We start from the raw sequence: 13343 nt of genomic DNA, 5'->3' as shown, positions 1-13343 counted from the left end.
GAATCTGCTAAGTAAAGCATTTAAAACTTAAAGATGTGTGGTCTGCTCATTGCAAGAGGGGTAGAAAGAGGTCAGCTGCTGTGTGCAGATGAACAATCTATAGTCCTAACGTTGTACTGCAGCTTAACTTTTGTGAGTTTAATCTCTGCTACTGGGGCTCTCAGTATCCTATCCCCAAATTTTGAATCCGGGCACCCAGCCGATTCTTTTGTTTATCCACACGCATAGGTCCTCAGGGAATCATATATTAAATTCCCTCAGAGATGATGCACGAGATTACCCTGGGGGTGGTTTGTGTACAAGGAGGTTGCAGAAAAAGAGTGCAGAGGAGGTATAGACATGAAAGTGAAGGTGAAAACAGGTGTGCAAAGCAGGACTGCAGAACAGAAGAGAGAAGTGGCTTCAGAAATGGTGTTGGGAAGGTGAAAAATGAGCTTAGCAGTTGAATAGGGTGGGAAGGGGAAGCTGGAGGGGGTGAACGTGTTGGTGAGCAGAACAAGGAGGAGCGCATCCCCTAGTAAAGCATATATACAACATTAGAAATACTGACTTGCTATAAGCCCCCTTTTAGTCATACTTGAAATCAACATTAGGTGGTGCTATAACTAAAGTTTTACACATGGCTTGTCGGGGCTGAGTCACTTCAGGCTGCAGACAGAGGCTTAAAAGGACTGCATGCTTCTCCTTAGCACAATATCTCTGCACATAGAAAACTACATGTCTGAGAGGACATTTGGGGCAGGAGGATATGGAGGAACACTTGTAGTATGAAATGGTACAGTTTTGTGACTTACTATTTCTCAAGTGAAAAGAGGGTGGGAGAAAAGGAGATGAAACAATTTCTCACATTGGAATGGAGCCAAAGAACAAGAACGAACAGGGGCAACACATTCTGCTTTGCTGCTTGAGGTGAAATGGAAACGTCCTCGTCGCCCCCCCCCCCCCGTCCCTGCTGAAGCCTGCCTCATCTGCATTGCGCAGCAGTGCTGGCTTCCAGTGAGATCTCACTTGCTCTGTGAGATCTTGCAATATTTCAGTGAGATCATGTGAGATTTGGTGAGATCTAGCCAGAAACCAGTGCTGCTACTGGTGGTGCCACTTCTCTGCCTGCAGGATGGGGCCCCACCTCATGCGCTTTTGCCACTTGAGGCACTTGCCTCACCTTGCCTCATGGACAGGGTCGGCCCTGAAAAAGAGCAAATGGAAAGCTAGAAAGGTCGTGCTTTATTTAGGAGAGGCATCTTTGAGGTACAACCGCATCATTCTCAGCAGCACTTGAGAGTTTGATACTGTTGGCTTTTGGTGACTTGACAATTGTCTTGCAGGGAACACCATGGATAGAAAAATATGTTAAATTAGCACCTTGGGTTTTGCAAAGCTACATCTCAGAAATCAGAGAACAGCAGACCAATTGGGTCCTTGTTGAGCAGAATAAGCAAAGCCACCCAAGAGAGAGAGCAAAGAAGGAAAAGAGATGGTGTGGTGACTTCTTTGTTTTCTCTGGCAAGGAAAAGCAAGATCCTGCTGTGGGGGAAGTTCTTGTCAAGAACATGGAACAATTGGAGGGCTGGAATGGGCCTTCCTGATCCATGGTAGCTATCAGAACCAGAGGCCACTACAAGCAGAGGGAGCCTCGATAGACATGGCCCTCCACAAGAAGAAGAATTCTGAGCCAGCCCTTAGTCTCCTACCTTATTCTTTTCAAATTTCACTCACAGTGCAGTGCAGGTTCTGTACTGATCCCAACCAATTAAACCAGATAATTCTTCTGAGGAAGCCTGTAACCAGTTGTATGCAATTATAAATGTACTAAAATAAGGAGCACAAGGTCACATGGTTACATGATATTGCATTGCCATGTTTCACTTGACAAGCACCACATTTCATCCATTTTAAACCCTGGGTTCCTTCCCTGCTAGAGATCTCCTTTTTCTACCCAAGATTGGGTGTGAGCGTGGACGGAACTTCATCTCGGTGTAAGGGATGGAGAACAAGTGGCCTTTCCATGGCTCCCAGTTAATTCCCTTGAAAGAGAAAAACAGGTAATCAAGCATCACACCGGAACAAAGGACACAGCCCTGAGCTATACCAAGTCAGACCACTGGCTCGTCCTTGTCGACTGCCTGGCTGTGGTTCTCTGGGGCATCAGGCCATAGTCTTTTCCAGCTCTTAACGGAAACAGCAGGGATTAAACCTGGGATCTTTTGCGTGCTAAAGAAACTTCTTGAATCTGTGGGCAAAAATTAAAACTCCTGCCCAAATTTATAGTAGAAATAATACCATTTCAACCATATTATTTTTCACTTGCTGTTATGGATAATAATAACAACAACAACAATTTATTATTGTACCCCGCCCATCTGGCTGGGTTTCCCCAGCCACTCTGGATGGCTTCCAACAAAGATTAAAAATACATTAAAATGTCACACATTAAAAACTTCCCTAAACAGGGCTGCCTTCAGATGTCTTCTAAATGTCAGGTAGTTGTTTATCTCTTTGACATCTGGTGGGAGGGCGTTCCACAGGGTGGGCGCCACCTCCAAGAAGGCCCTCTGACTGGTTCCCTGTAACTTCGCTTCTCGCAATGAGGGAACCAACAGAAGGCCCTCGGCACTGGACCTCAGTGTCCGGGCTGAACGATGGGGGTGGAGACGCTCCTTCAGGTATACTGGACCAAGGCCGTTTAGGGCTTTAAAGGTCAGCACCAACACTTTGAATTGTGCTCGGAAACGTACTGGGAGCCAATGTAGGTCTTTCAGCACCAGTATTATATGGTCTCGGCGGCTGCTCCCAATCACCAGTCTAGCTGCCACAACAGCCCCATGGATTAGATCCAGTCCCCAAAACCTTTCAATAGGTGTTGATAAACTGCCATCTAGGAAAGTCTCTCCAGATCAGAGTGCCCTCACCAGCTGATGTTTGCAGGTCTTCAGAGCACAGACGGAGAGCTTCTGTTTGTCTAAAATGTTTCCTGTTCCACTGGCTTGAACATTGATGTCATATCCTATTGTTATCCTGTATTACTATGAATTGTGGTTTTAATTTCACTTTTATGCTGCATTTTATGAATGTTGTTAGCTATTATTGTCTCTGTATGAGGAAGGGTGGAAAGAAGAGGAGGAGGAAGAAAAGTGTGCAATACTTTTGAGCATAGTAATTCTGAGTGATCAAAGCATTTCACACACACTGTCTTGTAATCTAGCAAGGTAAAGGTAAAGGTACCCCTGCCCGTACAGGCCAGTCTTGCCAAACTCTAGGGTTGTGCGCTCATCACACTCTATAGGCCAGGAGCCAGCGCTGTCCGCAGACACTTCCAGGTCACGTGGCCAGCGTGACAAGCTGCATCTGGCGAGCCAGCGCAGCACACGGAACGCCGTTTACCTTCCCGCTGGTAAGCGGTCCCTATTTATCTACTTGTACCCGGAGGTGCTTTCGAACTGCTAGGTGGGCAGGCGCTGGGACCGAACGACGGGAGCGCACCCCACCGCGGGGATTCAAACCGCCGACCATGCGATCGGCAAGTCCTAGGTGCTGAGGTTTTACCCACAGCGCCACCCGCGCCACCCACATCTAGCAAGGTAGGTCACTATTATTAGCCTCTTATTCTTTGTGCAGGAAGAGCTTGCCAAAGGCTACCACCTGGCTGTGAGATTCAACCTGGGGAGGAAGAGCCTTTCCTGAGTCATAGCTGTCTCTAAACCACTAAGGCACCTCACTGCTCTGTGGCGCCTCTTTCTCCATAAATCTGCTGCAATGTGCTTTTCAGCAGAAATGCGGCAAAAGGGCACAAGGGCTCATCTTCCCATCTTTCAGGCTCTTTGTTCCAGACCTCAGCAGCCATTTTCTGACATATTCGGGGGGGGGGGGGGCGGGAGTCTGTGCTCGTGATTAAGTTGTGAGAATTTCAGTTTTCAGATTTTCCTAACAACTGTATGAGAAAACCTAATTCTGCAATCCTATATACACCTGTACCTGGGAATAAGTGTCCGTGGGGCTCACATTTGAGTAGACATGTGTAAAAATGTTTTAATGGATGAATCCAATGAAAAAACAAATCAAACATTGCACCCCATGGAATAACAACTCCTGATATAAATTCAGAGTTAAGAGATGGCAGAATAGAAAGGGTTTCCATTCCATTTGTGAGACAGGTAAGGCTGTTCCAAACTTTAAATGACAACTGCAGGGAAGTGCCTCATGTTGCCAGCATTTTAGTAGGCACTTGGGAAAAAATTGCATACCTGATATATAAAAGGAGAACCATACAGCAGGTGTGGGGAGCTTGTGGCCTTCCAGGTGTTGCTGACTACAACTACCATCAGCGCCAGCCAGCATGGCCAATGGCCAGGGATGATGGGAGTCGTAGTTCAGCAGCTTTTGGAGGGCCAAAGGTTCCCCACATCTGCTGGGCAGAGTGCCCAGTACTCACCTCACTGTGCTTGTCTTCGCCATATTTGCCATTCAGATTGGCCAAGTGGCAGTTCTTATACCACCAGCCACCGTGATGTGTGATTGCGCAGTTGCTGAGAGCGATGTCGCTGTCCCTGTCCCAGGTGGTAAATCTCCAACCATTGTGGTAAGTCATGGCATCCCCTGAATTGGGGGAAGAAAGGCAGCATTAGGACTACGGGGATCCTGGTTTCATTAATACCTGAGTACACCTGGGTACCTGAAATAAGAGCTGCGAAAGCCTGCCTAGAGGAATCAGAAATACAAGGTAACTTTTCTCAAGGGCCAACATGCAGATACAGAACTACTGCTAAAAGGAGAGAACACAAATGGCCAACTATACAAGATTTGTATCGGCATCAGCTTCTCCTACGAAAATGTGCAGCTTAGATGGATGTTGGAAATGTAGACAGCTCGTTGTTGTTGTTGTTTAGTCGTTTAGTCGTGTCCGACTCTTCGTGACCCCATGGACCAGAGCACGCCAGGCACCTCTGTCCTCCACTACCTCCCGCAGTTTGGTCAAACTCATGCTGGTAACCTCGAAAACACTATCCAACTATCTCATCCTCTGTCGCCCCCTTCTCCTTGTGCCCTCCATCTTTCCCAGCATCAGTGTCTTCTCCAGGGAGTCTTCTCTTCTCATGAGGTGGCCAAAGTACTGGAGCCTCAGCTTCACGATCTGTCCTTCCAGTGAGCACTCAGGGCTGATTTCATTAAGAATGGATGCATTTGATCTTCTTGCAGTCCATGGGACTCTCAAGAGTCTTCTCCAGCACCATAATTCAAAAGCATCAATTCTTCGGCGATCAGCCTTCTTTATGGTCCAGCTCTCACTTCCATACATCACTACTGGGAAAACCATGGCTTTAACTATACGGACCTTTGTTGGCAAGGTGACGTCTCTACTTCTCAAGATGCTGTCTAGGCCTGTCATTGCCCTTCTCCCAAGAAGCAGGCGTCTTTTAATTTCGTGGCTGCTGTCACCATCTGCAGTGATCATGGAGCCCAAGAAAGTAAAATCTCTCACTGCCTCCATTTCTTCCCCTTCTATTTGCCAGGAGGTGATGGGACCAGTGGCCATGATCTTCGTTTTTTTGATGTTGAGCTTCAGACCATATTTTGCACTCTCCTCTTTCACCCTCATTAAAAGGTTCTTTAATTCCTCCTCACTTTCTGCCATCAAGGTTGTGTCATCTGCATATCTGAGGTTGTTGATATTTCTTCCGGCAATCTTAATTCCAGCTTGGGATTCATCCAGCCCAGCCTTTCGCATGATGTATTCTGCGTATAAATTAAATAAGCAGGGAGACAAAATACAGCCTTGTCGTACGCCTTTCCCAATTTTGAACCAATCAGTTGTTCCATATCCAGTTCTAACTGTAGCTTCTTGTCCCACATAGAGATTTCTCAGGAGACAGATGAGGTGATCAGGCACTCCCATTTCTTTAAGAACTTGCCATAGTTTGCTGTGGTCGACACAGTCAAAGGCTTTTGCATAGTCAATGAAGCAGAAGTAGATGTCTTTCTGGAACTCTCTAGCTTTCTCCATAATCCAGCGCATGTTTGCAATTTGGTCTCTGGTTCCTCTGCCTCTTCTAAATCCAGCTTGCACTTCTGGGAGTTCTCGATCCACATACTGTTTGAGCCTTCCTTGTAGAATTTTAAGCATAACCTTGCTAGCGTGTGAAATGAGTGCAATTGTGCGGTAGTTGGAGCATTCTTTGGCACTGCCCTTCTTTGGGATTGGGATGTAGACTGATCTTCTCCAATCTTCTGGCCACTGCTGAGTTTTCCAAATTTGCTGGCATATTGAGTGTAGCACCTTAACAGCATCATCTTTTAAAATTTTAAATAGTTCAGCTGGAATACCATCACTTCCACTGGCCTTGTTATTTGCAGTGCTTTCTAAGGCCCATTTGACTTCACTTTCCAGGATGTCTGGCTCAAGGTCAGCAACCACACTACCTGGGGTGTACGAGACATCCATATCTTTCTGGTATAATTCCTCTGTGTATTCTTGCCACCTCTTCTTGATGTCTTCTGCTTCTGTTAGGTCCTTACCACTTTTGTCCTTTATTATGGTAATCTTTGTACGAAATGTTCCTTTCATATCTCCAATTTTCTTGAACAGATCTCTGGTTCTTCCCATTCTGTTGTTTTCCTCTATTTGTTTGCACTGCTCGTTTAAGAAGGCCTTCTTGTCTCTCCTTGCTATTCTTTGGAAATCTGCATTCAATTTCCTGTATCTTTCACTATCTCCCTCGCATTTTGTTTGCCTTCTCTCCTCCGCTATTTGTAAGGCCTCGTTGGACAGCCACTTTGCTTTCTTGCATTTCCTTTTCACTGGGATGGTTTTCGTTGCTGCCTCCTGTACAATGTTACGAGCCTCCATCCATAGTTCTTCAGGCACTCTGTCCAGCAAATCTAAATCCTTAAACCTGTTCCTCACTTCCACTGTGTATTCATAAGGGATTTGACTTAGATTGTATCTTACCGGCCCAGTGGTTTTTCCTACTTTCTTCAGTTTAAGCTTGAATTTTGCTATAAGAAGCTGATGATCTGAGCCACAGTCAGCTCCAGGTCTTGTTTTTGCTGACTGTATAGAGCTTCTCCATCTTTGGCTGCAGAGAATATAATCAATCTGATTTCGATACTGCCCATCTGGTGATGTCCATGTGTAGAGACGTCTCTTGTGTTGTTGGAAAAGCGTGTTTGTGATGACCAGCTTGTTCTCTTGACAGAACTCTATTAGCCTTTGCCCTGCTTCGTTTTGATCTCCAAGGCCAAACTTGCCAGTTGTTCCTTTTATCTCTTGATTCCCTACTTTAGCATTCCAATCCCCTATAATGAGAAGAACATCCTTCTTTGGTGTCACTTCTATAAGGTCTTGTAAGTCTTCATAAAATTGGTCTATTTCAGTTTCTTCAGCACCAGTGGTTGGTGCATAAACTTGGATTACTGTGATGTTAAAAGGTCTGCCTTGGATTCGTATCGAGATCATTCTATCATTTTTGAGATTGCATCCCAGTACAGTTTTCGCCACTCTTTTGTTGACTATGAGGGCCACTCCATTTCTTTTACGGGTTTCTTGCCCACAGTAGTAGATGTGATGGTCATCCGAACTGAATTCGCCCATTCCCGTCCATTTTAGTTCACTGATGCCCAGGATGTCAATATTTATTCTTGCCATCTCATTTTTGACCACCTCCAACTTACCTAGGTTCATGGTTCTTACATTCCAGGTTCCTATGCAATATTTTTCTTTACAGCATTGGACTTTCCTTTCGCTTCCAGGCATATCCGCAACTGAGCGTCCTTTCGGCTTTGGCCCAGCCGCTTCATCAGCTCTGGATCTACTTGTACTTGCCCTCCGCTCTTCCCCAGTAGCATGTTGGACGCCTTCCGACCTGAGGGGCTCATCTTCCAGCGTCATAACTTTTATATGCCTGTTGTCTTTGTCCATGGAGTTTTCTTGGCAAGGATACTGGAGTGGCTTGCCAGTTCCTCCTCCAGGTGGATCACGTTTGGTCAAAACTCTCCACTATGACCTGTTCATCTTGTGTGCCCTGCTCGGCGTAGTTCATAGCTTCTCTGAGTTCTTCAAGCCCCTTCGCCACGGCAAGGCAGTGATCCATGAAGGGGGTAGACAGCTCACAGTGGACTTTATTCACTGCTAGTAATCCTGCATGATTATACAGATATACTGGAAGTAAATTATTAAAAGTATTATAGGGAATTTGCTACTGCAGGATTCTGTAATGGCCCCTTTTTGTTCCTCTGAGCTGGGCATACTTCTGAGTAGACAGACCTAGGACTGTACAGTTAAACGAGTAACTAATAATGAAGCGAATACCTAGCTAGTAATAAATCTCTTCATGGCACCTACCACTGAGGCACCAAAAGGTATCCCTTCTGGCAGAGGAGTGGCTTTTGGGAAGTTGAGAAATCGTTACACTGATGAAGTCAACAAACACGACTGGAGTATGAGAAAGGTGGCAAAGATGATTTTCTGTCAATATGCTATATCACCTACTAAAGGGAATGATGATTTTTGTTGGAAGGGTAATGCAAAAATATTACTGGCTCCTTAAGTGCCAGGGTCATACTCGATTTAGGCATAAAATTTATGTTGTCTGTGCTAGTATTCTCTCTTTACACATACTCCCACTTATGTATATAGCACACAGGTGTGGTTTTGCTCCATCTATAAAACCACACATGTATATCTCTCTTTGTACATGCGTCATAAAGTGATTTCATGGGGAAGAATTGCAAAGAAAGCTTTTTGCTTTCTATAAGACTATACTGTTAAACCAGCCTTCTCCAACCTGGTGCCCTCCAGCTGTTTTGGACTACAGCACCATGTGCTGGCTGTGGCCAATGAGTGCTGTGGCCCAGAAGAGAAGGGGAGCACCAGGTCAGTACATAAACTATTTAGATTCTGGCCATTTTAACACCTGACAAGTTAGTTAGCTCCACCCACTGAAGGGTGTCTCACTGCTCCTGTGTCCAGTGTCTACACATGATACTGCAAGCCAAATAACGTTTTCCTTACCAGCGGTGCCTCTGTACTTCCCCACGGAGAGCTTGTATCGATCCCTGCTGGAGCCCACCTGGAAGAGGTCATAGATGGCATAGGCAGACTCATTGTGCGTTCGTAAATCCACCCTCAGTTCATAGGGAACGGGGGCGCTACTGGTGAGCTGATGCAGCTTTTCAAGGCCTGAAAGAAACAGTCCAGAGTAAGTTTGCAGACAACCACAGTTCCAATTGTCCGTGGCCAGTAAGAAATATTTCCAGAAAGTTTTCATGACAAAGCTATAAATTTCAGTATGTCCAGAGTAAACTTAGCTGAACTCTACCCATTGTTTTTGCGACATAAATGCATTGCTCTTCGGAGGCAATGTGCCTTCACCTCTCCTGCTGCCTGGGGGCTGCTCCCTGCACCTGCTCCGCCAGCCTGAGCCAAGCACAAGCCGGCTGGCCGGGGCAGTCTGTTGGCCAGCTTGACTTGAGTGGTGAGGCAGGGTAGCTCGGAGGCAGCGGGGACAAAGGTAGAGGAGCAATGGCAGCTCAGCTGCAGCCTTTGCAGGGGACTCACCAGATGTGTGTGCTCTCCTTTGGGAACAGACAGGGCTGGCCGGGGGGGGGGACTTTTAAGACCACCACCCCAGGCACACCTGGGTGAGACCCAGGGATTTGCTTTGAGTGATTTGCTTTTCCCTGCTTGGAGCCCTCACTCCTCTCCAATCTCTCCTCTTCCTCCGTTTGCCCTTCCTCTCCTCTTCCTCCGTTTGCCCTTCCTCTCCTCTACCTGCTCGGCTCCTGGCAACTGATTTGTATGCAAAGGGAGCAGCTTGAAGAGCCCTCCAGCACAGACAGGCTTCTGCTGCTTGGCACTGCCAGCGCACCCACCCCAAGAGCTGAAGACCCACACACAAGCTTCCAGGGGAGAAGGACTTTTGGGGGTGTCGGCAGCAGCAGCAGCAGCATCCACCAATTGAAACCAAAGAAAGAAAGCACTGAGAAAGAGACCTCCCTCCTTTTTGTGGTTCCTTTCCTTCCCACTCCCTCCGTTGTGCATCTTCTCCAGTGCAACTAGTTGGCGATACTGGCAGTTGCGCCCCTACAAATCTTGCACCCGGGGCCACAGCCCACCCTAAGCCCCTGAGCTCACCTATCCATAGCACTGGCCAGAAAGACCAGATAACTATATATGCATGAGCAGCGGCACTTTTTACAAAACCTGTGGCACCCTTCCCTACAGTCACATACAGAATGCAGATACAGTACCAAGCCAAAATTCCCCAGCAGGGTCTCCAAAGCCTTCAACGTAATTCCTCCAGCGCTTAAAGAAATCCAGCTGCCCTGTGTTCCGTCTCTGAAACACCTGCGAAAGCAAACAAACGCCAAGTGACAGGTCTGGTCCCTTGAACACAGAACACCAATGATAGGATGATAGATGGAAACTGAAGATAAGAAGGCTCAAACACCAGGCACAGTAAGAAATACCTAACCTGATGAGACCAGCTTAATTTGACCATGGATTATAGAATTCTCCCCATCTGAATATCTCTATTTTGTTTGGGGAGTAACACCAATGCCTTAATGATCCACTCTTTCTTTCTTTCTTTCTTTCTTTCTTTCTTTCTTTCTTTCTTTCTTTCCATGGCACCTGTGCAGCTCTATGCAGCTTTTGGTTCTCCTCTCTCCCCCCACTTCAACAGGTTATCAATGAGCTCAAGCACATGTAGTTATTGATTAAATCACAGGAGGAAAAGGAACTCCTTATCTCACCAATATTCCTATTTGTGCAGAGTTTTAACCATTGTGTGCATGAACCCGTGCATATCAGTAAGCTGTAAAGGCAGGGAGGGGAGAGAGACGAAGTAAACAGTGTGGAGAAGCCAGTTCCCAAATTATAAATTCTCCTGGTTAAATGATAATGCAGAAAAGAGGAAACCAAGGGGCAGAACCAGCCCACAAGCAAGAACAGGAATGCCATGCAGGACATCCACTCACCCCTAACAAGGAAACTTCAAGGTAGGCTTTTTGAAGCATATGAAGACCCTGCCTTGTACTGTTGCATTTCTGACTTCCACTGCTAACTTTCCAGGGCACACCTAACCTGTGGGGTTTGTGCTTTGACCTGCATGCTGCCACTCACCTCATCCCCCCACAATACTGTCTGAATTTTGGTGCAGGTCCTGCAGAGGCAAGTATGCTTTTGGTGTGGTTGGTCGCAATATGACCACCAAGTGATAGTATGCTGCGTCATTCCCCTTGGTGAAAAGGGCCAAATCTGTCACATGAGTGCTTTGTGAAAGGATTGAAAATAGAGCTGTTTAAGAGCAGAACTCACTATCCATCCACCTCCATCAGTGGCCATGTCACAGTACACCTGCAGGGGTCTGTTGACGTCACCGTTCAGGTAGATGGTGTACATGCCGCTGGCAGAGTGTCCGTTTTCCTGGGTCTGGCTGCAGTCCGCAGGGAAGGGATAGCGCAAACTGACTGCAGGAGCAAAGGAGGGGGGAAGCCAAGTGAGCAAGTTCAAAAAGAAAGATGAAAAACAAAGAATATTTGTACAGCACAGCAATATAAAGGAGGCCAGGGCAACCGTTTCTCCATATTTTCTAGTTTTCCGTTCATAAGTTCAGTTTGCTCCCTTTCTGCATCAGTTTGCAAAAAATGTTGGGGAGGGGGAATTTGTATGCAAGTTCACATGCATTTTCTGTGCCTTCCTCCTAATACACATTTTTACACACAGCTTAATCAAATGCATTTTATGCATTATTTTCACTAATGTGTGCATTTTTGTGCACTCTCCCTGTTTTTTTATATACGTTTTTTTTTTTTTTTTGACAACTGCTTTGCAAAATTTGGAGAACTGCAAATTTCAATTGATAGCTGCATTTCAGTTTGTGTCGGAAAGAGAAAGATTAGGCCAAATAAATCTATCCCCTATCCTACACAGACCACGAATGGCAGAGGGCAGGGAGACCCGAAGGGAGGCATGAACATGATCAAACGCAGTTTCATAAACCAAGGCTAAGGCTGCCAGCCCGTACATACTTACTGTTAGCATTTGTTTGGAACACCCAGCAGAAACTGAACTGGATATAGAATCCCTGCTGGAGGAGCACACTTTACCCTGCATACAATCACACTGAGACACACTGAGTTTAGGAAAAGAAGCAAGCTAATATTTGTTACCAGAAATGCATGCTCGACAGGAAATATCTCTAATTCTATCTACCTACAATGGAGATGCAAGAAGGAGAGCTAAAAGTCATCAGGGAGGCATGAAGGAGAAGGAAGGTGAGTAGGAAGGGAAACCACCAACCCTAAGATTATCTGTCTGAAGGAAGGTCAACAAAAGGAGGACGGCCGAGGAAGTCTGGAGTTTCCTCTCTCTGTCTGCTCTGTCTCGTGCAGTTACACGAGCCTGCAGTGCAAACTGATCAGCACTCTGTCACTTCCAGCACTTACCTGGGAGCAAGTCCCATGGAATGCAATAGGATTTACTTCTGAGAAGACATGCAAAGGATTTATGTCTAGCTGTGTTTGCTTATAGCCATCTTTCCAAACCCTTGTCTTTCCTTCTCTCTTACTGTTTTTCAGATTATATGCTTCTCAGGGAGCAAATGAAGGATGGAGAATCCAATTGTTCCTTTCAAATAAACAGTAGGTCTGTGACCCTGATGGCTTTGTCCATATATCTTTCTGAGTTGAGGCAGTGTAGCAGATAACCCAGCATGACTTGTGAGCTCCCACTTCAAATCTCACTTGAGTCATGAACTCACAAAGACCAGATAAATGGATAGATATTATAGTAAATTGTTATGTACTAAGCTTGGATCCTAGAACAATAGGTAAGTAGGATTCTAGAATGCAACAACTGATTAGCTTGCAGGAGAAGACCAATCAGGCTCCAGGAGGAAGTTAATCAGCCTATTAGGCTGGTAGGATCATAGAATGCAACAACTGATTGGTCTGAAGGAAAAGACCAATCAGGCTCCAGGAGGAAAGCAGAATCAGCCAATCAGACGGGACTCATTGTGTAAATAATGTATGTACAGGGGTACCTCGGGTTAAGTACTTAATTCGTTCCGGAGGTCCGTTCTTAACCTGAAATTGTTGTTAACCTGAAGCACCACTTTAGCTAATGAGGCCTCCTGCTGCTGCCGCACAACCGGAGCACAATATCTGTTCTCATCCTGAAGCAAAGTTCTTAACCTGAAGCAATATTTCTGGGTTAGCGGAGTCTGTAACCTGAAGCGTATGTAACCTGAAGCGTATGTAACCTGAGGTACCACTGTATATAAAAGCCTGAGGTTTGGGGGGAAATTCAATCACTGTTTTACAAGCTGCAATAAAGAGCATGAAATCAC

The 13343-nt window shown here is 46.0% G+C and overlaps 1 protein-coding gene across 1 annotated transcript in view; it reads right to left on the bottom strand.

The window, feature by feature from the left end:
• Window positions 1-964: 964 nt before the first annotated feature.
• TNN (tenascin N) overlaps window positions 965-13343 on the bottom strand; it is a 35576-nt gene continuing 23197 nt past the window's right edge. Inside the window, exons 10-14 of the mRNA XM_053391234.1 lie at window positions 11312-11463; window positions 10243-10339; window positions 9005-9172; window positions 4430-4593; window positions 965-2024 (exon numbers count right to left, since the gene is read on the bottom strand). Coding sequence (XP_053247209.1) covers window positions 1893-2024; window positions 4430-4593; window positions 9005-9172; window positions 10243-10339; window positions 11312-11463 — 713 coding nt within the window. The 3' untranslated portion in view covers window positions 965-1892. The remainder of the gene's footprint in view (window positions 2025-4429; window positions 4594-9004; window positions 9173-10242; window positions 10340-11311; window positions 11464-13343) is intronic.

Source organism: Podarcis raffonei, chromosome 6, assembly GCF_027172205.1.
Source record: "Podarcis raffonei isolate rPodRaf1 chromosome 6, rPodRaf1.pri, whole genome shotgun sequence".
Lineage (NCBI taxonomy): Eukaryota > Metazoa > Chordata > Lepidosauria > Squamata > Lacertidae > Podarcis > Podarcis raffonei.
This window is presented reverse-complemented; position numbering and strand designations above follow the sequence as displayed.